The following is a 27,510-nucleotide window of genomic DNA, read 5'->3' as shown; positions in this document are numbered from 1 at the left end:
CACACTTTAACTTTTCACGATCAGAATTTGGAAAAAAAGTGCAGCTTATATTCAGGCCAATACAGTATTATTATTATTATTATTATTATTATTATTATTATTATAACATTTGTATACCACCCTATGCCTGTAGATCTCAGGGCAATTTACAACCTAAAATTACAATATAAAAAAAGACAAAATATTCCATAATCCATATGCAGAAATGGTGAAACTTACCGGAAGAATAAGAAATCAAGATAGCAAACTTTCTATAAAAGAATGGAAATGGTTTATTGAATATTTACAGATAAATTGTAAACAGATTTAAAACACTGGCAGGATTATTGTAATAACCTGCTGTTTCATAAGGTATATATTTAAAGAAGATGAATGAATGAACAAATTAAGTTAATTTGGATATGCAGAAGATATTAAAAATAAATTTAAGGAACCGCAGACAGTGGGGGAAGGAAGTCAAGTTTTGAAATGTCAAAATGGTTGTAAAATCAGTGAAATGTATAAAGGCCTGGTTAAAGAGGAATTGTAATCTCCTTGGGGGCAGGGGCCTGTCTCTTCCATCTCTCTTTCCGGCACACCAAAATGCAATAAAAAAAATTATTAAAAGGATCCCCAGTGAAGGAAGGTTGCAGTGTTCAAATTAGAAAGAAGGCAAATCAGAGGCGATGTGAAAGAAGCTTCTAAACTTGCATATGGCATAATTGTGTGTCCATGCGCTGGAACTCATAGACATCCAACGCAGCTGAGTGTTGGGTGATTTGGGACAGACCAAAGGCAGGACTTCTTTACACAGTTAAACTGTGGAACTCCCTGCTGCATGAGGCAGTGACAGCCACTGAGTTGGATGCCTTTAAAAGAGAAATGGACTAATTCATGGCGGAGGAGGCTATCAATGGCAACTAGCCACAGTGGCTACTATCTGCCTGCACAGTCAGAGGCAGAAATGCTTCTGAATACCAGTTGGGACACGGGTGGCGCTGTGGGTTAAACCACAGAGCCTAGGACTTACCGATCAGAAGGTCGGCGGTTTGAATCCCCACGACGGGGTGAGCTCCCGTTGCTCGGTCCCTGCTCCTGCCAGCCTAGCAGTTTGAAAGTACGTCATGTGCAAGTAGATAAATAGGTACCACTAACGGTGTTTCCTTGCGCTGCTCTGGTTCACCAGAAGCGGCTTAGTCATGCTGGCCACATGACCCGGAAGCTGTACGGCCAATAAAGCGAGATGAGCGCTGCAACCCCAGAGTCGTCCACGACTGGACCTAATGGTCAGGGGTCCCTTTACCTTTACCAGTTGATGGAAGGAAGCCACAGCAGGCAAAAGTGCTCTCGTGTTTGGGTCCTACTTGAGAGTTTTGTACTGGGGCATCTGTTTGGCTACCATGAGAACAGGATTCTGGCGTAGGGGGCCCTCTTTGGCCTGATCCATCAAGCTCTCCTTATGTTCCTAAACAAGTTTTGCTCAGCTTTGGGGCTGGGGGGGACCGGGCCACAGTCTTTGCAGGAGTTCTGGGGGCACTGGGGAGGCAGACCATGTAATCATTCAGAGAGGACATTCAAGGCCTGTATTGTTAAAAAGCAATGAACAGCAGGTATTAAAAGCAATCGAAAGGTACGGTAATTACGAGCTGCAACATGCCGAAAAGGACACATATTTTGATCTCCACATTCTACACGCCTGGATGACATAATAATAATAATAATAATAATAATAATAATAATAATAATAATAATTTATTTATACCCCACCCATCTGGCTGAGTTTCCCCAGCCACTCTGGGCGGCTTCCAATAGAGTGTTAAAAACAATACAGCATTAAATATTAAAAACTTCCCTAAACAGGGCTGCCTTCAGATGTCTTTTAAAGAGAAGACAGCTGCTTATTTCCTTCACATCTGAAGGGAGGGTGTTCCACAGGGTGGGCGCCACTACTGAGAAGGCCCTCTGCCTGGTTCCCTGTAACCTTACTTCTCGCAATGAGAGAACCGCCAGAAGGCCCTCAGCGCTGGACCTCAGTGTCTGGGCTGAACGATAGGGGTGGAGACGCTCCTTTAGGTATACTGGACCGAGGCCGTTTAGGGCTTTAAAGGTCAGCACCAACACTTTGAATTGTGCTCGGAAACGTACTGGGAGCCAATGTAGGTCTTTCAATACCAGTGTTATGTGGTCTCGGCGGCCGCCTCCCAGTCACCAGTCTAGCTGTCGCATTCTGGATTAGTTGCAGTTTCCAGGTCACCTTCAAAGGTAGCCCCACGTAGAGCGCGTTGCAGTAGTCCAAGCGGGAGATAACTAGAGCATGCACCACTCTGGCGAGACAGTCCGTGGGCAGGGAGGGTCTCATCCTGCGTACCAGGTAGACAGCTGCCCTGGACACAGAATTAACCTGCGCCTCCATGGACAGCTGTGAGTCCAAAATGACTCCCAGGCTGCACACCTGGTCCTTCAGGGGCACAGTTACCCATTCAGGACCAGGGAGTCCCCCCCACCCGCCTGCCCCCTGTCCCCCCAAAACAGTACTTCTGTCTTGTCAGGATTCAACCTCAATCTGTTAGCCGCCATCCATCCTCCAACCGCCTCCAGGCATGTGCCTATAGCAGGCGCTGAAAACGAATACACCAACTTCAACAGGCAGGGAGTTCCACAGAGGTTGGTTTCTTACAAGCATGTTAAAAGGAGAATTTATTCTGGCACCTGTAACAAAAAGCAGTTCCACAGGCCAAAGCAGTCAGATGAACGTCGATGCAACAAGGTGATCCTGCAGGTAAACTGGCCATTTCCCTGTTGATTTTTCTCTCCTCCTTTTTTTCTTCCCACTCTCCCAATCCCTGCCCTCCGGTCCTCAGATGGTGCACACCCTCGCGAGTAACGGTGCCAATTCTATATGGGAACACTCGCTGCTTGATCCGGCGCAGGTCCAGAGCGGGAAGCGTAAGGCTAACCCACAGGATAAAGTCCAGTGAGTCCTGGTGGATTGGAGGAGGGGGTAGACGGGGAGAGGTTGGGGGGGGGTACCTACCTGGGGAGATGTGGGGCTCATTCCCCCAAGGAAGAATGGCAGTGGGCATTGACCATTCTGTAATTTTTGTGGGGGTTACGGGGTGCGTAGAGAAGGGAGGGGCCTGCTGGATGATGCCAGCTGTAATTATGATTTTCTGGTACATCCCTAACAGTAGCACCTTAGAGACCAACTAAGTTTGTTAATGGTATGAGCTTTCGTGTGCATGCACACTTCTTCAGATACACATTCTTCAGGTGTGTATTTGAAGAAGTGTGCGTGCACACGAAAGCTCATACTAATAACAAACTTAGTTGGTCTCTAAGGTGCTACTGGAAGGAATTTTTTATTTTGTTTCGACTACAGCAGACCAACATGGCTACCTACCTGTAACTGGTACATCCCTGTCTTACTCAGAATGTCAATGTTGGACCATTTAGCCTCCACTGACAACTCATTCTTAACTGGAACCATTTAAAAAAATAATCATTGTTTGACAGTTACTAACAACTCCACTGCCCCAGATAAGATTGCTGCAAATCGTAACAATCTGCAAGAAAATACAACTTAGTGTAAAATTGCAATATTTCTTCTAAAAACCTCTCAAAATCTACTTGAATTTGCTTTCGTGGGATGTCAATATTACATAGGAGCAGCCAGTTTTCCCAGAATTGTTTTATGTATTCACTTGCAATTCTGGCTCTTGAGGCATCGTTTTTTTTGCCACTGTAGCCAAATCCCAAATTTTATTAAGCATTCATTCCAAGAATGTAACTTTTGAGCCATTAGCAGATAGGATGTAAGTCCCTTAAATGTTCTTTGCATGTGATAGGCAGTGTACAGTTGAGCAGTATCGACGCTGGATCTAAGGGAAAATCGCATTTCAATATTTTTCTTATCATTTTTATCACCCATCTGGAATTGGAAGGTAGATCATGCAACCCAAAGGATGAGAGCAGCTCAATTTTAAAGCTCTTCCTTTAACTCTGTACAGAGTTAAATCTGCTTTTGCCAACCTGATGGCTTCTCATAGGTTTTGGACTACATCTCCCATCAGCCCTAGGCAGCCTGGCTTTGTCTTGGACTGCACCTGTGCTGATTGGGAGTTGTAGTCCAAAACCTCTGAAGAGCGCTAGGTTAGGGACAGCTAGGTTCTACACACTCTCCCAAGGCCTCTCTGATCACCGAATCATAGACATGTAGAGTTTTAAGGGACCCTGGGGGTCATCTAGTCCAACCCTCTGCAACACAGGAACCTTTTGCTTAACATGGGACTCGAACCCACAACCCTTTGATTAAGAGTTTCATGGTCTACCGACTGAGCTATCCCTTATGCCTCTATTCTTTATCTGTGGCCGTATTCCTGGCCTACTCAGACATCTCAGCCTCCCGCAAGGGCCCTTTTAATAGTTCTGCAAACGAAGCGGGGAACTAATTTTGAACTTGCTGACTGCAGCAGAGAGAGGAGAGACTCAAGAGCTCTGTCTATTTTGGAGCGGACGTCTGAAAGGGTTGGAAAAGGAGCAGGACCAGCTCCGGTTGCAGAAGACACCCGACAAAGTCATAACTCCGCCTTTGCCAGATGTTTCAGACTACAACTCCCATCATCCCCAGCAGGCATGGCTATCTGACGCTGGGGCTGATGGGAATTGTAGTGCAAAGCATCCAAAGGGCAGGCAGAAGCGGAGTTAAGATTTCCATGAACACCGTCGGTCATTTCCACACTTCACCCAATAACTTAGAGGGCTCAAACTCTTTCAGAAATGATGTGTGGGTCGTCTGAGGAGGTAAGGAACTCACAGATAATTTCTGACAGCGTTTGAGCTACTGCAAAATCAAAGGGAGTTTATTTTGCCCTCCGCAGAGCTTGCATTTCCAAGTTTCATTCTGTTCTTGCTCTGCACATCGCTCTGATGGCTTTAAATTCTGACGCCACCTGTCAGCTTAGCTGCGCTTCCTTCATTGCACGGGGTTGGACTAAATGACCTTTGGGATCCCTTCCAACTCTACATTTCTACGTGATGATGATGATGGAAGAAGGCAAAAACAACGAATAGTTGTCAAAGTGTTTTGTAGGTCTCTATGTTCAATCGCATTTCTTGGTATTATTATTATTGGGGTTTCCTGCTTTGCAGGCAGTCTTCCACTTCCACTTCCACATTTTGTTGTTTTTAATAAAATGTTCAAACCAAGAATTAGAGCCTTCCCAGGGCAGGGCCCGAAGCTTGTGCTGGAGGAGGTGGAGCAGAGAGGGAAAGAGTGCCTCTGGTCATGTGCAGAGGTGCTCTTAGCCCTCATTATCCAGAAGCCTGACGAGCTTCCAGGCTACCTGAGTCTTTTCTAGGCCACTGTTATCAATAAATCCCTGTTGGGGAGAAAGCAGCATCATACCGTTGTAACAATCTTGGCTTCCCCCAGAGAATCCTGGGAACTGTAGTTCGTTGTTAGGCGATCCCTCCCCCTGTGCCCTTCACAGAGCCACAATTTCCAGAGTTCCCTGAAAAAGAGGAATTGATGGTCACACCACTTTAGGAATTGTACTTCCGTGAGGGTGAGAATGGGGAGTGTCACCTAATAACGCTCAACACTCATGACAAACTACAGATCCCAGGATTCCTTCTGGGGAGGAAAGCCCTGCTTGTTTAAAGTGGTATAATCATGCTTTAAATCTGTAGTGCGGACGGTGCCTTAGTGTGACTCCTCACTGATCTGCTCCTGTTCTGTATTGCAGCCCCACCAAGTCTGAATTCATCCGTGCCAAATACCAGATGCTGGCCTTTGTCCACAAGCTCCCGTGCCGAGACGACGACGGCGTCACTGCCAAGGACCTCAGCAAGGTAGACACCTCTGTGTGCACACCTGAAAGGGGTTTACGAAAAGAACAACTCCAGGGAACCATCAGAGTTAAAAGCAGTGCTTTTTTTCTTAAAAAAAATGTTTAGGGGTACTCTCATTTTCCTACTTATATTGAAATTCTGCCCCTCAGTGAGGCCAAACTTAGATTCACAAAATGTTTAGGGGTATGCGTACCCCTGTGTCCCCCCCAGCACTGGTTAAAAGCAACAATTTAAAATAATTCAAAAAATAGTAATTGGAATAAGCTAAAAACCAGATGAAAACACATGTCAGGCTTTGCCTAAGCAAAGAAGTTTTTAGCAGCTGCTGAATGGAGTACACAGCGAACGCGCCTGACTGATGTCACTAGGCAGGGAGTTCCAAAGGACAGGAGCTGCCAGGCTGAAATACGGATTTCTTACAAATGAAGAATGAGTATTGTGTGGCATCTGTAGCCATACCAGCTTCCCAGCCTGAAGTGGTTGAGAGGAATTAAATGGGGTATATGAGCTCTTGTTTTCCGGGGTCTTCGTCCCTCGGTTTGTGGGGGGCTGGCCTGTTTGTTTGCGCACATGTTTGTAGATAGCTTTGTGTTTCCTTCCACCTGACCTCTTTCCTCCCCATCCTCCTCCCTCCGCAGCAACTGCATTCAAGCGTCCGGACGGGGAACCTGGAGACCTGCTTGCGCCTTCTTTCCCTGGGCGCCCAGGCCAACTTCTTCCACCCGGTGAGCCCCCGTCACTGCCCCGTCTCCCAGTGTCGGGTTTCTTATCCTGCCGCACCCTGCTAGGTCTCGGAATATTTGCCCTTTTCGCTGAATTGGCGGAGCCTGGCTATAGAGAGAAAGAGTGCCTCTGGGCATGTGCTGTGTGCGGTGGTAGAGCAAAATCCTCTGCTTTTTGTAGGAGAAAGGGACGACGCCCCTGCACGTCGCTGCCAAGGCAGGCCAGATCCTCCAGGCGGAGCTGCTCGTCGTCTACGGGGCGGACCCCGGGGCACCTGACGTGAACGGACGCAGCCCCATCGATTACGCCAGGTGAGGGTGTCATGTATAGCCCCACCCACTTCTGACTCTAGCCCCTCCCACTGCTGGCCCAATATTGCCCATCAACAGGGTGGTGCTGTGATCTAAACCACTGAGCCTCTTGGGCTTGCCAATCAGAAGGTTGGCGGTTTGAATCCCCGCGACGGGGTGAGCTTCTGTTGCTCTGTCCCAGCTCCTGCCAACCTAGAAGTTTGAAAGAACACCAGTGCAAGACGGGAAGATAAACGGCGTTTCCGTGCACTTTGGTTTCCGTCATGGTGTCCTGTTGCACCAGAATCGGTTTAGTCCTGCAGGCCACATGGCCCAGAAATCTGTCTGTGGACAAACGCCGGCTCCCTCGGCCTGAAAGCAAGATGAGCGTTGCAAGCGCATAGTCGCCTTTGACTGGACTTAATCGTCCAGGGCTTAATACTACTACTACTACTACTACTACTAATAATAATAATAATAATAATAATTTATTTATACCCCAGCCACTCTGGGCGGCTTCCAACAAAATATTAAAATACAGAAAATACAGTAATGCATCAAACATTAAAAGCTTCCTTTACCTTTTTCTCTTTACCTATCAGCAGTCTATTAGATGGTTACCCATTTGTGGTTCCTGGTTGCAGCAGATCATCTCTGTTGTGTTAAGTTTGTAACGAGTCCTGTTTACTGGTGTGGGTTTCTCTCTCTCTCTTTCTGGCCTACCTTGTCTGACCGTTGTCCTTCCCTCCCTCCCCACAGGCAGGCCTCTCAGCACGAACTGGCCGAGCGCCTGGTGGAATGCCAGTACGAGCTGACGGACAGGCTGGCTTTCTACCTCTGTGGCCGAAAGCCAGGTAAGAGAACTGTTCCAGCGGGAGGGAGCTGAACCTCTGGGATAACAACCTACTACCACAGAAGCTTCCCGCTGAGCGGTCTGTCCAGCCTCCCTTCTGAACACAGATGAGCTGGGGGCTCAGGGAGGGGTCCCTGTTCAAGACAAAACAGCTGCAGAGCAGAAACAGGGAATCTGCCATGCACTGAGCCAGACAACTGGCCCGCCTAGTCCAGTGTTGCCTGCCCTGCCTGGCAGGAGCTGTCCAGGATTTCAGATAAAGCATCTCTCCCAACCCAGATATCCAAGATTGCCGACAAGTTGCAACCCTATGAGCCAGCATCCGGCTTTTCCTGTGCTCCTATTTAAATCGGCTCCTAAATCAGAACCGTGAGGACTGATAGCTAATTTCTAAGACAAAGGTTGCAGCTCGTTGGGAGAGCGTCTGCTTTGCATGCTAGAGGCCCCAAATTCAATTCCCGGCGTCACCAGGTAGGGCTGAGAGAGACAGCGCCCCCTCCAAAAAATAACCCTGCAGAGCCACAGCTGCCAGTTAGTGTAGACAACACTGAGCTAGATGAACCAATGAATCTGATTCGGGATAAGGTGTTTTGCTACGCTTGTGTGATTCGCTCGTCCTTTCCCAATACCCCCTTTTGTGCAATAGTCATACCTCGGGCTACAGACGCTTCAGGTTGCGTATTTTTGGGTTATGGACCTGCCGAAACCCAGAAGTACCAGAATGGGTTACTTCCGGGTTTTGGCGGTTGCGCATGCGCAGAAGCGCTAAATTGCACTTTGCACATGCACAGAAGTACCAAATTGCAACCCGTGCATGCGCAGACGTGCCGCTGCGGGTTGCGAATGCTGCGGGTTGCGAACGTGCATCCTGCGCGGATCATGTTCGCAACCCGAGCGTCCACTGTATTGCTATTTGTCTTGGTTTATTAAAAAATGTAGCGATCGGAATTATGTTTACCGTTAATGCAAGAGTGGCGTGACTTGATTCTGTTTAGGAACTTCCTCTCTGTCGCTCTTCTCCCAGGAAACTTCACCACAGGGCCATTGCTCTTTCGCTCACACGTAATGATGGCATGGCTATTGTTGTTTAAAACCCTTACCTTTCCAAATAATTCCTGGCATTTCCTGTTTCTGCTGCAGCAGAGCAAGTGGGAATGTATGTTTTGGTGGTGCTGCGGAACGAGCCATCCTGCTAATCTTTGTGGAACCAGGGAGTCGGCCCAGGGACCCCCAGCGGTCATCTAGCCCAACCCCCTGCAGTGCAGGGGTCCCAGTGAGCCAGCGAACCTGCCTCTGTGCAAGGGGGGCAGGGCGACTGGATTCAGAAAAGCCGCTTTTGATCTCACTCAACCCATTTCCTTTCTTTATTTTGTCTCTCTACGCAGACCACAAGAATGGGCATTACATCATCCCGCAAATGGCAGACAGGTGGGGAACAGTGACAATTCATGGCATATTTGTTCAAAATGCAATTGAAACCATTTAACTCAACAGAACTGGCGGACCTGATGCAGGGAGGCCAGCTATTTCAAAGTCTGATAGTCGTTTGTGCCCCCTGCTGCCTCCTTGCCTCTTGGCCTCCCACTTTGAGAACCACTGCCCTGGCCTCCTAAACCGCGTCCTGGTACAGTCGTACCTCGGAAGTCGAACGGAATCCGTTCCGGAAGTCCGTTCGACTTCCAAAATGTTCAGAAATCAAAGCGTGGCTTCTGATTGGCTGCAGGAAGTTCTTGCAGCCAATCGGAAGCCCCGCTGGACGTTCGGGTCCCAAAGAACGTTCACAAACCGCAACACTCACTTCCGGGTTTGCAGCGTTCAGGAGCAAAAACGGTGTTCGGGATCCAAGCTACGACTGTATTTTAGAATTGTTAAGTTGGAAGGGACCCCCAGCGGTCATCTAGTCCAACCCCCTGCAATGCAGGAATCTCACCCAAGGCAGGACCCGAACCCACAACCCTGCGTTTAAGAGTCTCATGCTTGACCAACTGAGCTGTCTACAGCTGAAGCAAGAGCCTGCCTCATCGTTGCTCCTCAGATCTAACCTTTGGGTGCTTCTGCCTCGAGGGCTGAGTGGTGGTGGCCCCTCTGACGTCTCTGAGGAGGGTTCTTATGTGGGTCGCTCTCACCCACCCCAAAGGGGGGGTCCTCTGCACCAGATACAGGGGGCCCTGGCTGCTTGTCGAGGCCCCCAGACTGTGGTGTATTTTGGTCTTAGAAGCATAGAATTGTACTTGAAGGGTTCCTGAGGGTCATCTAGTCCAACCCCCTTCACTGCATCCCTCGGCTCAGTTTTGGGCACGGTCTGGGTCAGTGTTAGGCAAGGAGAGACTGGCTTGATATCTTGACCCAGCGAGCACCTGCGAGACCTTCAGGAGGCGAGTGCGAATCCCCACCCTTTGGCTACATAACGCTCTGCTTTTGTTTTTTTTCTTAACATCCTCACTTCTCTCTTTTTCCAACCCCTCGCTGCCTTTTCGGAGTTCAGAGTGCGCCCAAAATGCATGTCTCAAAGGTACCAAGGCTTCAGCTTCCGTCTGCATGACGACACCATCGCCCTGTGTGCCCCACACACGCCCTCCAAATTTCTGTGGGGTCTAGGGAGATATAACGTGGATTATCAGTGTCTGTTTTATGGGGTGGGCTTGGAGGAGTTTGGATGCAAAATGGCAGGGAGGGTGGGAATAAATAGAATATTTTTGTGACCGTGTTTGGCCTGTCAGTCTCTCCCCACACCCCCAGTCTTCTGCAGGGCTGGAAAAACCCCAGGATTATGAATGCTTAGAAGGTCGCCCTTGAGAGAATCTGCCCAAGGGTCTAGGGATGCGAAGAGAGCCTGACTGCTGGAGCCCACCTAGTCCAGCACCTGCTTCTCTTTGTGGCTAGCCAGATTTGGCTAAATGCCGCCACCACTGGCGGCAAGCAAAGTCGTATGGAAACCGGACAGAAGTGTGATATAAATGGGTATAAGAAGGGCCTATAATCTCCAGCGCACTCTCACCTGTGTCCATCGGTCTGTAGATGAACCTGCCTCCCCCCTCAATTATTATGATAATAATAATAATAATAATAATAATAATAATAAATTTTTATTTATACCCTACCCTTCCCGGTTCAGAAAACTGGGCTCAAGGCGGCTAACAACAAATTTAAAACACTTAATTGTGATACAACAAAAAAAAGCATAAAATACAGTACAAAAGTGTGATAACAATAAATTCAAAGTTCTAAAATCAATTTAGGGGGGAAATCCATCCAATAAACATGAAATGATCACCTGGGCTGGCTGGCTAAATTAGTCCTATTTGGGCCAACAAGGAGACCAGGGGAGAATTAGCTGTGGGATCTCAGAGCGGGTAATCTTCATAAAAAGGGGAGAGGGAGGGAAGGAAGGGGAATAAAAGATCAGGCTAAATTCAGATTGAAAGCCAGGCGGAATAGCTGTGTCTTACAGGCCCTGCGGAATAAAACTGTAGAGTTGGCAGGGTTCCCCAAAGGTCATCTAGCCCAACCCCAGGAATCCCAGCTAAGGAATCCCTGACCAAGGGTCATCCACCCTCACCTTAAAAACCTCCAACCCTTACAAATCTGTTAGTCGCAACATCTTTGTTGGGGGGATTCTGCAGATTTGAACGGTCTGGCGCCAGGCATCGTTTGGAGGATGTAAGGGGTGTGTGTGTGTTGGTGGGGTGCATGGAAATGGGCATTGATCCCCGATTTCATTTCCGCTGGAAGAAGATTGACGGCTTCTTTGCCCTTCTCCCCAACAGCCTGGACCTCTCTGAGCTCGCCAAAGCAGCCAAGAAGAAACTGCAGGCGGTGAGTCTTCTTCCAGGGATTATTGAGGGCGGTTCTGGGTTTTGTTGGGGGGGGGGCGAGGCTCCTGGGGGGGGTGTCATAAGCCTGTCCCAGAGAGTCAGGAGGCCCCCGTGGCCAATTCAAAAATGGATCTCCCCGCCCCAGGCTTTCTCCCCCCTTGAAAACGTGTTGTTTTATTTCCCCTGAACTGGGGAGCCAACATGCCCCCTCCAGATGTTGCTCAAGGATGGGAGTTGGGAGATACAGACCTCCAACATCTGGAGGCCCTGCAGATTCCCTCCCTGAAATAAGGGCATTCCCCTGTCTCTGGAGGGAAAACCTCTTTTAAATAGAAGCATTGCTTCTTGGGGGGGGGGGTGCCTCTTTTGAATAAAGACGTTCCTTCTCTCTCTTGGGGGGCAGTTTCTTCCAAATAGAGGCATTCCTCCTCTACTTGCTTTTTAAAAGTGACCATGCTTTTCCGTGTATAAGACTAGGTTTTTAAAAAATAAAAAATAAGCTTTAAAAACTGGGGGGTGATTGGTTGCAGCCGCGAGCTGCAGATTGTCATTGGGGATTTGTGGTGTGATTGGCGGCTGCGGCAAGGGCGGCTGAGGACGGGCTGCCGCTGCGGCAATTGTGCTTGCTATTTCCTTCTGCTCTTGGTGACTGGGCAGATGCTTGTAGCAGACGCGAGCGATTGTTAGCTGGCGCAAGTGATTGCAATCGTCAGATTAGTGATTTACTGCGTTCACACCCGCACCACACCCCAAAAAGCTCAACAGCTCTGGCAATGCTCCCCCCAAAAAACTTTGGGCCATTTTCTGAAATTGGAGTCCCCAAAATTAGGGGGCGTCTTATACACGGAAAAGTACGGTGCTTTAGATTTTCTTTGGAATACAGTGTTAAGTAGTTAATAATAATAATAATAATAATAATAATAATAATAATTTATTATTTATACCCCGCCCATCTGGCAGGGTTTCCCCAGCCACTCTGGGCGGCTTCCAACAAAGTATAAAAATACAGTGGTCTGTTAAACATTAAAAGCTTCCATAAACAGGGCTGCCTTCAGTTTATAAAGCAAGTTTCTCTCCTGCATCTTACATCCCCAAGGAACATAACAACGCAATGAAATTCAAAGCCATTGATTGCACAGTTGTTCAGAAATCCAATTAAAACTATGGAGGTTAATTAGTTCGACAAAACTGATGAACTTGATCCAGTGACCTCAGCTTTGGGGAAATCTGAGAGTCATTTACACCTCTAGCACACACACCCACACCCTGCCCCCTTGCACTCTCCCCCCCCCCCGGGAATCCCACCCCCACAACCTACTTGGGTAACCTCGGGATCATGGGATTACTTCCTACTCACAAGTCTGGCTCCTGGCTGGCTGTAACCATTAAGCAACGCTTCCCTGTTTGGACCGCCCAGTTGAGACCATTCCCTTCTCTGCTCTGACACTTTCCTTCCCCAATTACCACCTGGAACCCTGTTAATGAGCCGACTTCTTATCTCATTTCTTTCCCCTCCCACCCCAAATATCTATCTATCTATCTATCTATCTATCTATCTATCTATCTATAGCTAAGCAACCGTCTCTTTGAGGAACTCGCCATGGACGTCTACGATGAAGTGGATCGCCGGGAGAATGATGCAGGTGAAGAGTTTTGGGGGTGGGGGTCTTGAAGTTGGGGGGGTCATCTAGTCTAACCCCTTGTTGAGTGAGGGTGGGGCTTTCCCCTTTCTCAGTCATATCCTCCTGGTCTTTGGGGGGGGGGGGGAGGAGATTCCAATGCTTATAGGCTTTGCCCAGCTTGAAGACTTATGAATAAGGGGCTGATAAAATCTCTCTCCCCCTTTTTAAAAATCAGTTTGTTCATTGTAGTTCTTCCTCTGGCCTTTAGGTGGCAATGTGCACTCAGTTGCTTGTGGTAATATCATTGGAAGAATCTATTATTATTATTTGGGGGGGTGGATGGATTCGAACTCTGGCTTCATCCAGACTCCCTCCAACACCCTCTAGTTCAGGCATAGGCAAACTCCAGCCCTCCAGGTGTTTTGAGACTACAATTCCCATCATCCTTGACCACTGGTCCTGTTAGCTAGGGATGATGGGAATTGTAGTTCCAAAACATCTGGAGGGCCGGAGTTTGCCTGTGCCTGCTCTAGTGCCACTGCCCAAACTTATTTCTCTGTTTCCTCTCGCCTTGTATTTTCTCCCCCCAAACTTACATTTACTCCCCTTAACTGCGATTGCTGCGGTTGGGCTAGAGGACCTCTTCGTTCCCTTCCAACTCTGCAATTCTACAATTAAGCCTCTGCCCCAACTTTGGTTATGGCAGTTTCTGTTCTGAAATATGAAAGAACGTGGGTTTTTTCCCACCCCACCCCTTTTATATAAAGTATTTTAGTGGTTTACTCCAAGAAGAGACTAAAGATTATTAGTTGGGGGGGTGTCAATGCAACTTGGCTCAATTGCGAGAGCCACCTGGAATCATTTTGCTGGGCCAGGGTTCTTGTGTGTTCTGCTCATTGGCGTCCACTGTGGGGGGTGGGTGGAAAGAGAGCTGTCTTTCCCCCCACACACTGACAACCCATAATTCGCTGGGGTGTGAGGTGACTTATGGAGAACCTGAAGGCCAGAAATGTGAGGTTCCTCTGCTCCTTCCTTAAGCTTGCCTGCCACCTTCTTTTGAGACAGAGGATGCTTAAAGGAAGTTTTTCCTACTGGTCTGAATGTCTTTTGCATGTGGTCGCAGGCTGCTGCCATCTTGTTCTGCACTACAGGCTACAAAAATGTCTTGTGCTGGCCCTGGGAAAAAGAGGCAGGGGTGTTTGTGGGGCAAAAAGATGCCATCGCCTTCCAATGGGGGGGGGGAGTATGGTTCATTGCCCCTTCTCTACGCCCCTCTCCCTTTGCCTGCTTTTAAAACTAGTTTGGTGTTTTATTCTGGTGGGTGGTGTTCGTTGTTGTTTTTAAAAAACTATTTTATTTCATTAAAGTTACATAACACTCGATTGCAAAGCAAACAAGCAAAACTCTAAGCAGTTTGCAAAAAAAAGGGCAAAACAAGGACTTTATTAGTTAAACACAAGTGTTAAAAACCTACAAAAGAAAATTAAGACCAACGATAAGATAAAAACAAACGTCGGCATTCTGCGTTTGCCTTAACGAAAAATGTTTTTAGCAGGTGCTGGAAAACGTACAGCGAAAGCACCTTCTTGGTGTCAAGAGGCAGGGAGTTCCAGAGGCTGGGTGCTGCCGTACTAAACGATGGATTTTTTTTTACAAATGCAAAACGAGCATTATGTGGCCAGAGCCTCTAATTATTTAGTTCTACTGTTGCTGGTCTGTCTCGTTTTGGTGCTGAAGTTCATTTTAATTTGTGGGTTGTTGTAGTAAAGATTGGTGTGAGTTCTTAATGGTTGCAATGTTCAGGTCTCTGTGTGTGTAAAATGTCTGGTGTTTGGTTTTCATCTCGAGAGAGTGGGACCCAGGTGTGAGAATAAATATGGGGCAAGCTGGCTCCTTGCCGCAATTCCCGCATGCTCCACTCTTACCTCCCCTTTCCTAAGATTCAAATTTGGTACTGTCAGGGGTTCAGGAGCAGAGGCAAGGGCAAGGGAGGAAACAGAGAGCGAGGGAGAGGAGGCAGAAGAAAAGATGAGTGATGACGACGACCCGAGATCTCCGAGTCTTTCCAGTGAATCAGAAGATTCACAGAAAGGAGCACCAGTGGCCAGGGCAAGGGGGGAGCCTAGGGGGACACCCCAGGAAGATAGAGCCAGAGGGGACTCAGAGGGGAGCAGTTGGAAATCAGGACCAGCGTCACCGCCAGAGAGCAGGGAAGAGGAAGGGCGCCAGGGATCAAGCGCTGGCAGCTCACAACAGGGGGGAGGGCACGAGTCAGGAGTGGCCACACCTCCATCGGGGAGCGAAGAAACGGTCAGACGGAAGGTGGAAGGTTGGGCGCGCGTGCCAAGTTCAAATGCACAGGAAGGTGGCGCAGTAGGCAGCCCGGAAAGGGAGCCAGGTCCTAAAGCCCGCCGAAAGGAGGGAGAAGAGTCAGGGGGGTCAGCGTCAGCGTCAGAGGAATCCCGGAAGGAAGAGACCCCGGGGGGCAGAGGGACCCAGAGAAGAACAGTCAGGCGGAAAAGGTGGAGCAAGGCTAGGATATTAAGTTGGTGTACAAAGGGCGGAGACTCAGATGGGGCTTCGCCGATCTAACCATGAGACGTAGAGTTGCACGCAGCAGCTTGAGAATGGAAACTGTAACTCAATAAAGACTTTTATTTAATGATCGCTGGCTAGCGTGATCCTCTGTGAGCTAGGATCTGGAAGCAGCTCTGACAGTAAGCCCCATCTCAAGATTGTGGGCATCTACGTCCTCGAGGAGAGGAGAGAAAGCGGGTGCCTACTAGCGAGCTCACGAACGGCAGACAACATGACGGCCGAACAGCAGATAGTGGAACTCAGAGAAGCAGTGACACGACTGAATGCCGAGGCTCTTGCATCCAGGAAGAGAGAGGAGGATGCAGCTGCCGCCTACAGGGATCTCCAGGTCAGGTTGGAAGTGCTTACGAAGCAAGGGCAACTGACACCCAAACCGGAGGGGATTGGGTTGGGGAGACGAACAGGCGGTCTGGTCTCTCACTTCGATGGGAATTTGCAACAGTACCCCAACTTTAGAGCAGATGTAATGTGTGCACTGCAACTGCTGAACAAAGACTTTAGAGATGAGCAAGAGAAGGTGGGATTCATCATGTCCCATTTGCATGGAGATGCTAAAGCATGGCTGCGCAATTTGTGGAGAGATAATGATCCAGCGCTCCAAAATGCGGATGCCTTTATTAAAGCGATGGATGGGTGCTTTTTATCAAGCATTGACGTGGATCTTGCTCGGCAGGAGATACATGGACTGAAGCAAGGGAGGGCCAGCGTAAGGCAGTACCATGCCCGCTTTTTCGCTTTGGTCAGTGCCCTGCAATGGGACAGAGATTCGGCTCCTGTAAGAGACCTGTTTTGGGAGGGATTGCACGGCTCGGTTAAAGATGAAATTGCGAGGGGGGAGAGACCCCGGACCACGCAGGAGATCGTTCAGAGGGCGCTGGCGGTGGGGGTGCGGCTGGAAGGACGTCCGTGGAGCAGGGACGAAGGGCGTGGAGGGCGCGAACCAGCCAGGGGCTCCTCCTTCCTTCCCAGAGAAGCAGCGCGTGCGCAATCCACGCCTCCGCCAGGAGGAGGAGCGGAACCTATGGAGGTTGGAGGTGCAAGGGCTCAGTCAGCAGCCAGAGCCCTAGCACCGGCAGCAGTGAAAGCGAAGCCTCCTAGAGGGAACAGGAAGTGTTACATCTGCGATGATCCACAGCATATGGCGAAAGAGTGTCCCCAGAGGCTCCACAAGCACACTGCAGCCTCAGCAATGGTAACTGCAGCAACGCAGCAAGGACAACCACAGCAGGGAAACGAAGGAGTCTGGTTGGAGGAAGAGGCACTGGGGCCCAACCAGACGTGTCAGTGAAGCAGTCCCCAGAGATTTTACAGCCCATGGACCCCCTCCCGCCCAAACCGGTAGTGAAGCTCACCGCGTCGCTCCAGCTGCCCAATGGAATCACCATGGACGTGCCAATCACCATTGACTCCGGAAGCAATGCGGACTTTATAGGGCAGGACTTTGTCGACCGGCACGCTATACAGTTGCTGCCTGCCACGCTGCCCCTGCAGGTTGTCACGGTGGATGGCAGGGAGCTGCTAGGGGGGCAAGTGGTGAAGCAGACGCCACCAATGGTGATGCGACTTGGGAATCACAGGGAAATCATCAGCTTCAATGTCACTCAACTATCGGACACGCCCATTGTATTGGGCATGAGTTGGCTGGACAAGCACAGCCCGACGCTGGCTTGGTACCAGAGGCGGCTGACCTTCGGCTCTTCCTTTTGCGCTGAACACTGCATCGTGCCCAGGCAGGAAGGAGGGGAAGAGGAGTCACAGCTGCAGCTAGGCACGCTGCAAGCGGTCCCCCACAAGTACGCAGAATTTTTGGAGGTTTTCTGCGAGAAAGAGGCAGACAGGCTACCCCCCCACAGACCATATGACTGCAAAATTGACCTGCTGCCGGGGGCGGCGCTACCCAAAGGGAAGCTGTATTCCATGTCTGAGGACGAACTGCAGGAACTCAAAGAGTTCATAGATCATAATTTGGAGCGCGGTTTCATCCGAGAGTCCAAGGCAGCGGGGGGCAGTCCGGTATTCTTTGTTAAGAAGCGGGACACGCCCCAAAAAAGACTTGTAGTGGACTTTCGCATCTTGAACAGTGTGACCAAGCCATCGGACTTCCCCATGCCCCGAATCGACGACCTCCTCGCAAAGGTACGGAAGGGCAGAGTGTTCACCAAGTTGGACCTGCGAGGGGCATACAACCTCATTCGCATGCGGGAGGGAGATGAGTGGAAGACAGCCATGTTCACGCCCCTGGGCACCTACGAATATAGAGTTATGCCTTTTGGATTGCAAAATGGCTCCCACGTTTTTCAAGCTTTCATGCATCACGTGTTGGCGGGGCTCCTCTACAAGACGTGCGTCTGTTTCTTGGATGACATCCTGATCTTTTCGGAATCGCAGCAGGAGCATGACAGACACGTCAAGGAAGTGCTGAGCAGGCTACAGCAACATAGGCTTTACGCCAAGCTGGAGAAGTGCCAATTCGACGTGACCGAGGTGGATTTCCTGGGCTACAAGTTGTCTGATAAAGGGCTCGCCATGGACAGCGCCAAGGTCCGAGCAGTGTTGGATTGGAAAAGCCCACGCAACCGGAAGGAGGTCCAACGGTTTGTCGGCTTCGCGAACTTCTATCGCAAGTTTATCAAAGGCTTTGCGATGCAGACAGCGGCCATCACGGACACGCTCAGCTCCAAGAAAAAGAAGTTCATCTGGACAGAGCAGGCGGAGCAGTCCTTTCAGGCACTCAAGCGTCTCTTCGCGTCGGAAGAGCAGCTGCTTCATGTCAACCCCAGCAGGCCGATGAGGGTGGAGACAGACGCTTCGGACAGAGCCGTGGGAGCAGTCCTGCTGCAGAAAGACCCGCAGGGGGTTTGGAGGCCGGGAGCGTTTTACTCAAGGAAGCTCAGCAAGTCCGAACAGAACTACACCATCTGGGACAGGGAGTTGCTGGCCATTCATGCAGCGTTCAAAGCGTGGAGGCACTTCCTGATCGGCGCCAAGCACACGGTGCAGGTCTGCACGGACCACAAGAATCTAGAGCACTGGCGCACGGCACAGTTCCTGAACCAGAGGCAGATACGTTGGGCTGAGTTCTTTGCGAATTTCGACTTCCGAATAGAGTATGTCCCGGGGGACACCAACATCATGGCGGATGCTCTCTCCCGTAAGCCACAGTATCTGGAGGAGGCAACGCCAGCGGCCGCCATGCACATCTTCGCACCGACAGTGTGGGCGTGCGCGGCGGCAACAGTTGACCTGGATGCGGTGCGACGAGCGTTGCAGGATGACTCCTTCGCGCAAGCAAAGATGGCAGAGGTGCACAGGGGCACGGCAGCGACCGACGAGTTCCAGCTGCGAGATGGTTTGCTCATCCGTAAAGGGGCCATCTACGTGCCGGGAGACGAACTTCGCGCCAAGGTACTGCAGCAGCTGCACGACGCGCCCACTGCCGGGCACTTTGGCAAGGAGAAGACGGTGGAATTAGTAGCCAGAGACTTCTGGTGGCCCGGAATGAGAGGGGAAGTCGCGGACTACGTGGCGAGGTGTGACACCTGCCAGAGGGCCAAACCAGTGCACAGACCGCCGGCCGGACTGCTGGAACCGCTGCAAACTCCGTTCGAGCCATGGGAGAGAGTGGCCCTGGACTTTGTCACGGATCTGCCCAGCTCGAGGGGCAAGACGGCTGTGCTGGTGGTGGTGGATTTGTTCTCCAAGATGGCACATTTCATTCCGTGTGCGAAGGTGGCCACGGCGGAACAAACCGCCAAACTGTTCATAGACCACGTGTTCAAGGTTCACGGTCTGCCGCGGTCTATTCTGTCCGACCGAGGGCGACAGTTCATCTCAAACTTCTGGCAGAGGCTGATGGGCTTCCTGAACGTCAAGATCAACCTGGCGTCGGCTAGACACCCGCAGACCAACGGGCAAGCGGAGAGGGTCAATGCCATCATGCAGCAGTACCTGAGATGTTATGCGAATCAACAGCCTGCGACGTGGGTGGATTACCTGCCTCTCGCCGAGTTCGCCTACAACAACACGAAGCACGTGTCCACGGGGGTCACGCCGTTCTTCGCCAACAACGGGAGGCACCCTAGAACCTTCCCGGGACTGGAAAGAATGGGGGAGGGGGAGCCGCAGACAGCAGATGCGTTCGCGTCGGAGTTGCAGGAGGTCCACGATCAGCTGCGGCGGCACCTGGAGCTGGCTAAACACGCATACAAGGTACAAGCGGACAAACACAGAAGGGTTGGCGAAGAGATCCATGTGGGAGACTGGGTCTGGTTAGCAGCCCACGCAGTGCCGGCCAGGTCGTTGGCGAAGAAGAAACTAGGGCATAAACAACTGGGGCCCTACCAAGTCGACGAACAGGTCAACCCGGTGGCTTTCAGGCTGGCTCTTCCGGAGGGTTCCAGAATGCATCCGGTGTTCCACAGATCGGTGCTCACTCCCTACAAGGCACCTCACAGGTTTCAGGAACCAGGAACGGCACCGGGTCCGCTCCGAGAGAGAACCGGGCAAGGGGGAGTGGCACAGGAGGAGCGCATCAACGAAGTCACGGAGATTTTGGACTCCAGATGGGGGGAAGAGGGGGTAGAATACCTTCTCGCCAAGGAGGGCACCCCGGCCAGTGCCAACATCTGGGTGCCGGGCTACGCTTTAGACGAACCTCTGCTCAAAGAAGAGTTTCATGCCCTCTTCCCACATAGGCCAATGCCAGCAGACTTTTTCGACGACTGGCTTTTCACGCCCACACTTTCAGCCAGCACGTTCCGGGGGTTCGACTCGGACGAGGAACCGACACGAGACGCCCGTTCCCCAGAGGGGTCACCCTCGGGATCTGCTTCAGAACCCTCGTATTGGTGGGATGATCGACCAGAGGAGCAGTTCCGCAGAAGGTGGCTGGAGGGTCCAGGACGAGCAACGTCTCCTGAAGGCAACGAAGGAGAGACGGACATGGACGTTTTCGGGGACGACCCGGGTTTCGAGCACGGCGGCACAGAGATGGAAGCGGAGGTGACCGTCGTCAACGAGAGCAGGGAGGAAGAACCGGAAGACTTCGGATGGCGGCCCGCCACGGGAAGCGAACTGTATCCGACATTCGTCCCCCTGACACGGCAGCACCCAGATCCCGCACCGGAAGGAGGGGAGGGGGGAAGAGGGGGCTTCGAGGGGGGGATGGATGTCAGGGGTTCAGGAGCAGAGGCAAGGGCAAGGGAGGAAACAGAGAGCGAGGGAGAGGAGGCAGAAGAAAAGATGAGTGATGACGACGACCCGAGATCTCCGAGTCTTTCCAGTGAATCAGAAGATTCACAGAAAGGAGCACCAGTGGCCAGGGCAAGGGGGGAGCCTAGGGGGACACCCCAGGAAGATAGAGCCAGAGGGGACTCAGAGGGGAGCAGTTGGAAATCAGGACCAGCGTCACCGCCAGAGAGCAGGGAAGAGGAAGGGCGCCAGGGATCAAGCGCTGGCAGCTCACAACAGGGGGGAGGGCACGAGTCAGGAGTGGCCACACCTCCATCGGGGAGCGAAGAAACGGTCAGACGGAAGGTGGAAGGTTGGGCGCGCGTGCCAAGTTCAAATGCACAGGAAGGTGGCGCAGTAGGCAGCCCGGAAAGGGAGCCAGGTCCTAAAGCCCGCCGAAAGGAGGGAGAAGAGTCAGGGGGGTCAGCGTCAGCGTCAGAGGAATCCCGGAAGGAAGAGACCCCGGGGGGCAGAGGGACCCAGAGAAGAACAGTCAGGCGGAAAAGGTGGAGCAAGGCTAGGATATTAAGTTGGTGTACAAAGGGCGGAGACTCAGATGGGGCTTCGCCGATCTAACCATGAGACGTAGAGTTGCACGCAGCAGCTTGAGAATGGAAACTGTAACTCAATAAAGACTTTTATTTAATGATCGCTGGCTAGCGTGATCCTCTGTGAGCTAGGATCTGGAAGCAGCTCTGACAGGTACACACGTTTGCCGTGCGCCAGCCTGTCTATGCACCATACAGGCAAGACACATTTAAAGCCCATTCCCCCCAAAGTATCCTGGGAACTGCAGTTTACCCCAAGCAGGGCTATATTTCCCAGCAAACTACAGTTCCCAGGACTTTTTTATTGCAATGAGTGGGGAATAAATGCATGGTGTTTGCACAGCCCATTGAAACCTCTCCTGTGTTCCTGAATCAGGGCAATGATTGTGGCTCACTTCCTTTCTCTCTCCCCCCCCCCCCCCCGTTTAGCTTGTGGGAGGAAAGTGGTCAGTGGTTTGTTCACAGATCGCCTGTGCCTTTCCCCAACCTGGGGCTCTCCAGATGTTTCAGACAACATCAGCCTCAGGCTAGCACAGCCCTTGCATCCTGGCTGGGAGCCTACCTCTTTAAAACCAAAATTCACCTTCTCCGAAAGCTGAATTCTGTCGCTGGCGTCCGAGGTCAGAGCCTAAGAAGATCCTGGCTGCTGGATCAGACCAAAGGCTTTAAAGGTTTTTAAAGCAGAGGTTGGATGGATTCTTTAGCTGGGATCCCTGCATTGAAGGGGGGTCTGGTCCAACATCCCGTCTCCCACAGCTGCTGCCTGGATTCCCATTGTAGGAAAACCCTCAAGCCGGGATTCGAACGCAGGATTTTGACCAGACCTCTCCCTCTCTTCCATGCTGCCCAACCCCCCAAAGTGCTGCTCCTGGCATCTTTGCAAATCCGTTTTCGTCCACTCCTCCGGCAAGAAAGGAAAAAACCACCCCGCCAGCGATTCCTTGCCCAGGCGTGGCTCGTTCATCTCCTTGGCCCGAAGCCCGAAATCTTGGCCGTGTGGCTGAGTCATCCCCAAACCCAGCCCCTTGGGAGAGCAGGGAAAGGGGGAGAGCGGCGTGGGAAGGGGGGGTGTTTGGGAAGGGGGGGCAGGCCTGACATCTTCCAGCAGGCTAAGTCCTGCGTTGTAGCAAATCTCCCCCCTCTTTTCCCACCCACCCACCCAAAAGAGCGAGGCGGCAGAATGAAGCGCTTTGGCTGCGGTTCTGTGGGAACGTGGCCACTTTCTCTCTTTCCCGGCCACCCTGGAGCGGGCCTCCCCTCCCCCCCCCCTTTCATTCCTGGCCAGCCGAATCCTTTGCAGGGATAAATCTTCCCTTTTGCTCCCTCTGCAAACTCCAGGCCCCTTTCTAAAAGTTGCCCCAGAGTCCGGACGAAGCTGGTAAGAGGATGTTTGTGTGTGCATTTGGGGGGTGGGTAGCGGTTGGACTGTCCCTGGGCGAGGTGGGTGGGTTTTTCGTGGAGCCTGCTGAGTTTGAGGTGGGGCTTGCAAGCCCTTTTAGGGACCAGAGAACTCCCAGGCTGGATTCCTTTATTGGGATGGGGTGGGTCACCCCCCACACCCACACCAACACCCACCCTGTCTGGGCATCAGCCAAGGCTGCTCCCTTCCCTGCGACTCGGGAGTAGCCGGTTTCCTCCCTTGCAGTTTAAAAAAGATTTATGCTTCTTCCCAGAAGTTGCCTGCAAAAAGGGGGTGGCTTTCAAAAAGGCCGCAGGGAGGTTGTAATCTGTACAAGCGCTGTTGTCTTTTTAGCTGTGCCCCGAGGGATCTGGGTGGCGCGAGTTGAGCTGGGGACTTGCCTGGGTTTTTCGTGGGGGGGGGGAGCACGGTTGGGGTGTTTTGTTTCTGGAGAAGCAGGAACATTGAGTGCATTTTCAGCTTTTGACGCAACTGTTATCGATGATGGGGGTGATAAAAGGGGAAAGAGGAGCAGCTGGCCTTTCCCAGTTGAAGAGTCCAACGACGGGACATGTTTACGTGGAAGTAATTTGCCTCTGCCACCAGCGCTTGGCGTGAGATTGCCTTCCTGGTGAGCATGCTTGTCTGACTTGCAGTATCATATTTCTGGGGAAAGGCTGTGGTTCATTTGCTGACCATCTCTGCATGCAGAAGGTCCCGGGTTCAAACTCCAGCAGAACCATGAGGACTGGAACCTGGCTTTAGAAGCTGGACCACAGCTCGGGAGTAAGGCTTTGTATACAGAAGGTCCCAAGTTTAATCCCTGGGCAGCAAAGGAAAGACCCCTTGCCTGGAACCCTGGAGAGCTGCTGCCAGTCAGTGTAGACAGCCCTGAGCTAAATGGACCAAATGGCCTGACTCAGTATAAGGTGGTTTCCGATGTTCCTGCTTAAACCAGCCCTTTGTTTGGAATCATGAGGACTAGAATCTTGCTCTGTTTTTAGGGGAAGAGCTCAGTGGTAGAGCACCTGCTTTGCATACAGAAGGACTTGGGTTCAATCCCCATGGCATTTCTCAGAAGTGCTGGGTTTGAAACTCCGGAGGGCCTCTGCCAGTCAGTGTTGGCAATACTGAGCTAGGTCATACATGTAGCTCCTTGATTATTAGGCAGCTTCTTAGGTTCCTGTATCTTAAGGCTGTAGCTCACTGGTAGAGCACCTCTTTTACATGCAGAAGGTTAAATCCCCAATGGCATCTCCAGGCAGGGCCAGGAATATCCCCTGCCCTGAAACCCCTGGAGGGCCGCTGCCGGCCAGTGTAAGCGAGCTAGATGGACCAATGGCTCCCTGTGTTGTAGTCGTGTGTGTGCGTATGCATCCTCCTGCAACAACGACCCTGTGAGGCAGCTCATAGGACAAGGAACTGCCCTTGACAGCGTGAGTGTGTCGCTCAAGGGTACTTAAAGATACGAGTGGCAGAGATTTGTCATCTGATGTTTACGGAGCAGTGGCTTGGAGATTTCAGCAAGAACTTAGAAGAGAGCCCTGCAGCTGGGTCAGACCAAAGGGGAACCCACCTCATTCTGCGTCTGTTTTGTCACAGTGGCCAGGCAGGGACCAGATCTGCCATCACTGAGGACCTCGTATCACTTCCAGGAAAGGACTGCTGTGTCTCTTTCAGGCCAACTGCCCCTTCCTAAGAAGGAGAGACGACAGTGCAGGAAGTGAGAGGCTGGAATAGGGCATGAAAGTTTCAATTAGTGTAGCCCAACATGTCTTGAATCCTCTTCTTTGGGGGCATCTAGCCCTATTCTTTCCAAAATAGGGCAGACAACGGCACAGGAAGTGAGAGCCTGTAAAAGTGTGTGGAAGCATCAATTAGTGCTGCTTTCATCCCCCCCCCCATTTTTTTTTTTATTCATTTTATAACACAGATAAACAACACAAACAGAAAAACAAACAATACAAACAAATTATTGTCTTATCCTTATTTTTTCTAAACATTGTTAGGTGGGCTTCCCCAAGTCCCCCCTATCTGATTTTCATTTTACCTCATCTTTAGCAGTTTACATATATCATAATTTCTAACCATTTTTTTTCCTATCACGCTTACTTTTACCAGAAAAATCTTCACATTTTATCACTTACAAATAATACTGTTTTAAAATACCCTATCTTCTACTTCTAACCCTATGGCCTATATCCACTTCCAAAGCTATTCTAAGATTTAAATATTAACATATTTTTTTTCAAAATATTCCTTAAACGTCTTCCAGTCTTCTTCCACCTTCTCTTCTCTCTGGTCTCGGAGTCTCCCAGTCAGTTCGGCAAGTTCCATAATGAGTGCTACTTTCAAACTTCCTCAGGGGCACTGATAAAATACGTTGGCATCCATCCGTCCCGAGAGACAATGGAGTGTGCCTCTGCGGGTGAAGTCAAACAGCTGTGTTTGCAGTACCTCCCTGGGGTGCAAGCCTGGGCAGGGCAGAGGGAGCTCCGGGGCTGCCCAGATGACAAGATGTGGTCCAAAGGAAAGCAGAGAAAGATGTTTGGCACCAGCTTGGCTGCAGGAGTTGCTGGAGGGAGGCGTACAAGGCGCCATCCAACCGCCTTAGGGACTTCACTCCAAATTTCTGTAGGGTTTACTCCTGAGCCGTGTCTTCTCCCAAAGAGATCCCGCAAAGCAGCAGAGCTTTAGGATCAGAGTTTTCCTTCTCCTAGTCGGGTTACCTTCCCAGGTGGACGAGTCCCTCACTTTCCCTCCACAGCACACACAGAAACTGCCCCCTCGGCCATTGGGTCCACTCCATTAGATAGATAAAATAAAGAACCTTATATTTCCCATTTTGCATTATTTCCCCAGTGTCCCCGGTACAGACATTTTGAAACACACTGGACTGAGCGTAGGGGATATTTCTGCATCTAGCCTTCCCTTCCAGCAAAAGCGTTTGTGGTCTGCCCACCCCTTATTGGGGCGAGTCTTGAGATGATGCCACCTGGCCCTCCAAAACCTTTTCAGATGTGTCTGTGCAGGGTAGCTGGCTAACAATACCTTTCTGCCTGCCCTCCTTTCTCCCTACAAAGTCTGGCTCACGACGCAGAACCACAGCACCCTGGTGACGGAGCGCAGCGCAGTCCCCTTCCTTCCCGTGAACCCCGAATATTCTGCAACGCGCAATCAGGTAAAGCGGGTGGGACGCTACTTATTTCTGCGCGGCTGAGTCCAGCCCTCTCTGCCTACTGTGGCTCCAGGCAGTGGTTAATTCTTGGAGGGCAGGGATGGAAAGAGCTGGTTGGGGCTTCTATCCGGGCCTTGAATCCAGGGCTGGAATTCCTGGGGCTTGCCCAGATTCCAGAGAGCCAGTGGGGTGTAGTGGTTAGAGTGTTGGAATAGGACCTGCGAGAGACAAGGGTTCGAATCCCTCTCTTTGCCAAGAAGCCCAATGTGTGTGGCCTTGGGCCAGTCACCTCCTGTCAGCCCAGCCTACCTTGCCGGGTTGTTGTGAGATAAAACGGAGAGGAGGGGAACTGTCTTGTCTTTTAATGCAGAAAGTCCTAATCCTGACGCTGGGTGTTCATCACGACTCCTGGATCCGGGCTGAGCTCTGCCTCCGTTCTGGGCTGGTATGATGATTCTCTTTCTCTCTCTCTCTCTTTCTACCAGGGACGGCAGAAACTTGCCCGCTTCAATGCCCGGGAATTTGCCACCCTCATCATCGATATCTTAAGCGAGGCAAAACGTCGGCAGCAGGGCAAAAGCCTCTCCAGCCCCACAGGTTAGGGGGCAAGAGAGAGATGGGGTGTGGTGGGAACAGGGGGGCTGGAGGTCCACCCTGTCCGTTTATGGGGTTGTCACCTTCTCCCTGCAGAGATCCTCGACTCCTCCCTCCACGGGCCCAGCGACCTCGACGACCAACACGACTACGACAGCGTTGCCTCAGACGAGGACACAGACCAGGAGCCCCTCCGCAGTGCCAACGCAGGGCGCAATAACCGCGCTCGGGTAAGCCTCCCCCCTGGGGAAAAGGGGGGGAGGGAGCCATGATGTGTGGCAATCAGCAATGAGGACTAGTTTCCTGAGTAACAGCTTTCATTTCCATCAAAATCAAATTCCAGAAATCTTGCCCCAACTTACATTCCCACCATAAATGATAACACGCACCAGGTTTATTGCGACCCTTCCAGCGCTGGAGAATGCCATTTTTGACATTTGCAAAGGAGCACGATACCATCTGTGTAGTCATTTCGAAGAATTTTCCCTAAGGAAACAGATTTTTAGGGTCACGATTCACACGTTTTGTTCCAATCCTTGGGGGGGAAATGTGTTCCAATATCTGGTTCCTATACCTTTGTAAGGGGGGGGGGGTTAACAGATCTGTAAATTACATGAAGCAATATAGAGTACAGTTTAGAAACTAATAGGGCAAAAATTCTTCCAGCTTTGTCTGGGGTGTTGGGAGGGGGGGAACCCCATTTCCTGGCAAAATCTGCTTGGTTTGTTGCTGTTGGCATTCCGCACTGATTTACAAGCATTCCGCAAAGCATGTTGTTTTATGCCTGGAACATTTTTGTGTCCACCCCAGTAATGACCCCATCTCACTCAGC

The 27,510-nt window shown here is 51.0% G+C and overlaps 1 protein-coding gene across 4 annotated transcripts in view; it reads left to right on the top strand.

Moving 5' to 3' along the window:
• GIT1 (GIT ArfGAP 1) overlaps positions 1–27,510 on the top strand; it is a 55,177-nt gene that overhangs the window by 19,629 nt on the left and 8,038 nt on the right. For 2 of the 4 annotated variants that reach the window (XM_080982914.1, XM_080982913.1), the window contains exons 3-14: positions 2,841–2,953; positions 5,724–5,829; positions 6,468–6,554; positions 6,733–6,863; positions 7,602–7,696; positions 9,081–9,123; positions 10,181–10,207; positions 11,463–11,511; positions 13,081–13,153; positions 25,990–26,087; positions 26,570–26,681; positions 26,775–26,908. In XM_080982914.1, the coding sequence (XP_080839040.1) occupies positions 2,841–2,953; positions 5,724–5,829; positions 6,468–6,554; positions 6,733–6,863; positions 7,602–7,696; positions 9,081–9,123; positions 10,181–10,207; positions 11,463–11,511; positions 13,081–13,153; positions 25,990–26,087; positions 26,570–26,681; positions 26,775–26,908 (1,068 nt within the window). The remainder of the gene's footprint in view (positions 1–2,840; positions 2,954–5,723; positions 5,830–6,467; positions 6,555–6,732; positions 6,864–7,601; positions 7,697–9,080; positions 9,124–10,180; positions 10,208–11,462; positions 11,512–13,080; positions 13,154–25,989; positions 26,088–26,569; positions 26,682–26,774; positions 26,909–27,510) is intronic. The other 2 variants (XM_080982916.1, XM_080982915.1) reach the window with 1 other exon arrangement.

Source organism: Podarcis pityusensis (assembly GCF_964106645.2).
Source record: "Podarcis pityusensis genome assembly, chromosome: 15".
NCBI classification, from domain to species: Eukaryota; Metazoa; Chordata; class Lepidosauria; order Squamata; family Lacertidae; genus Podarcis; species Podarcis pityusensis.
The sequence above is the reverse complement of the archived record's forward strand: the minus strand, read 5'-3'. Positions and strand labels throughout refer to the sequence as shown.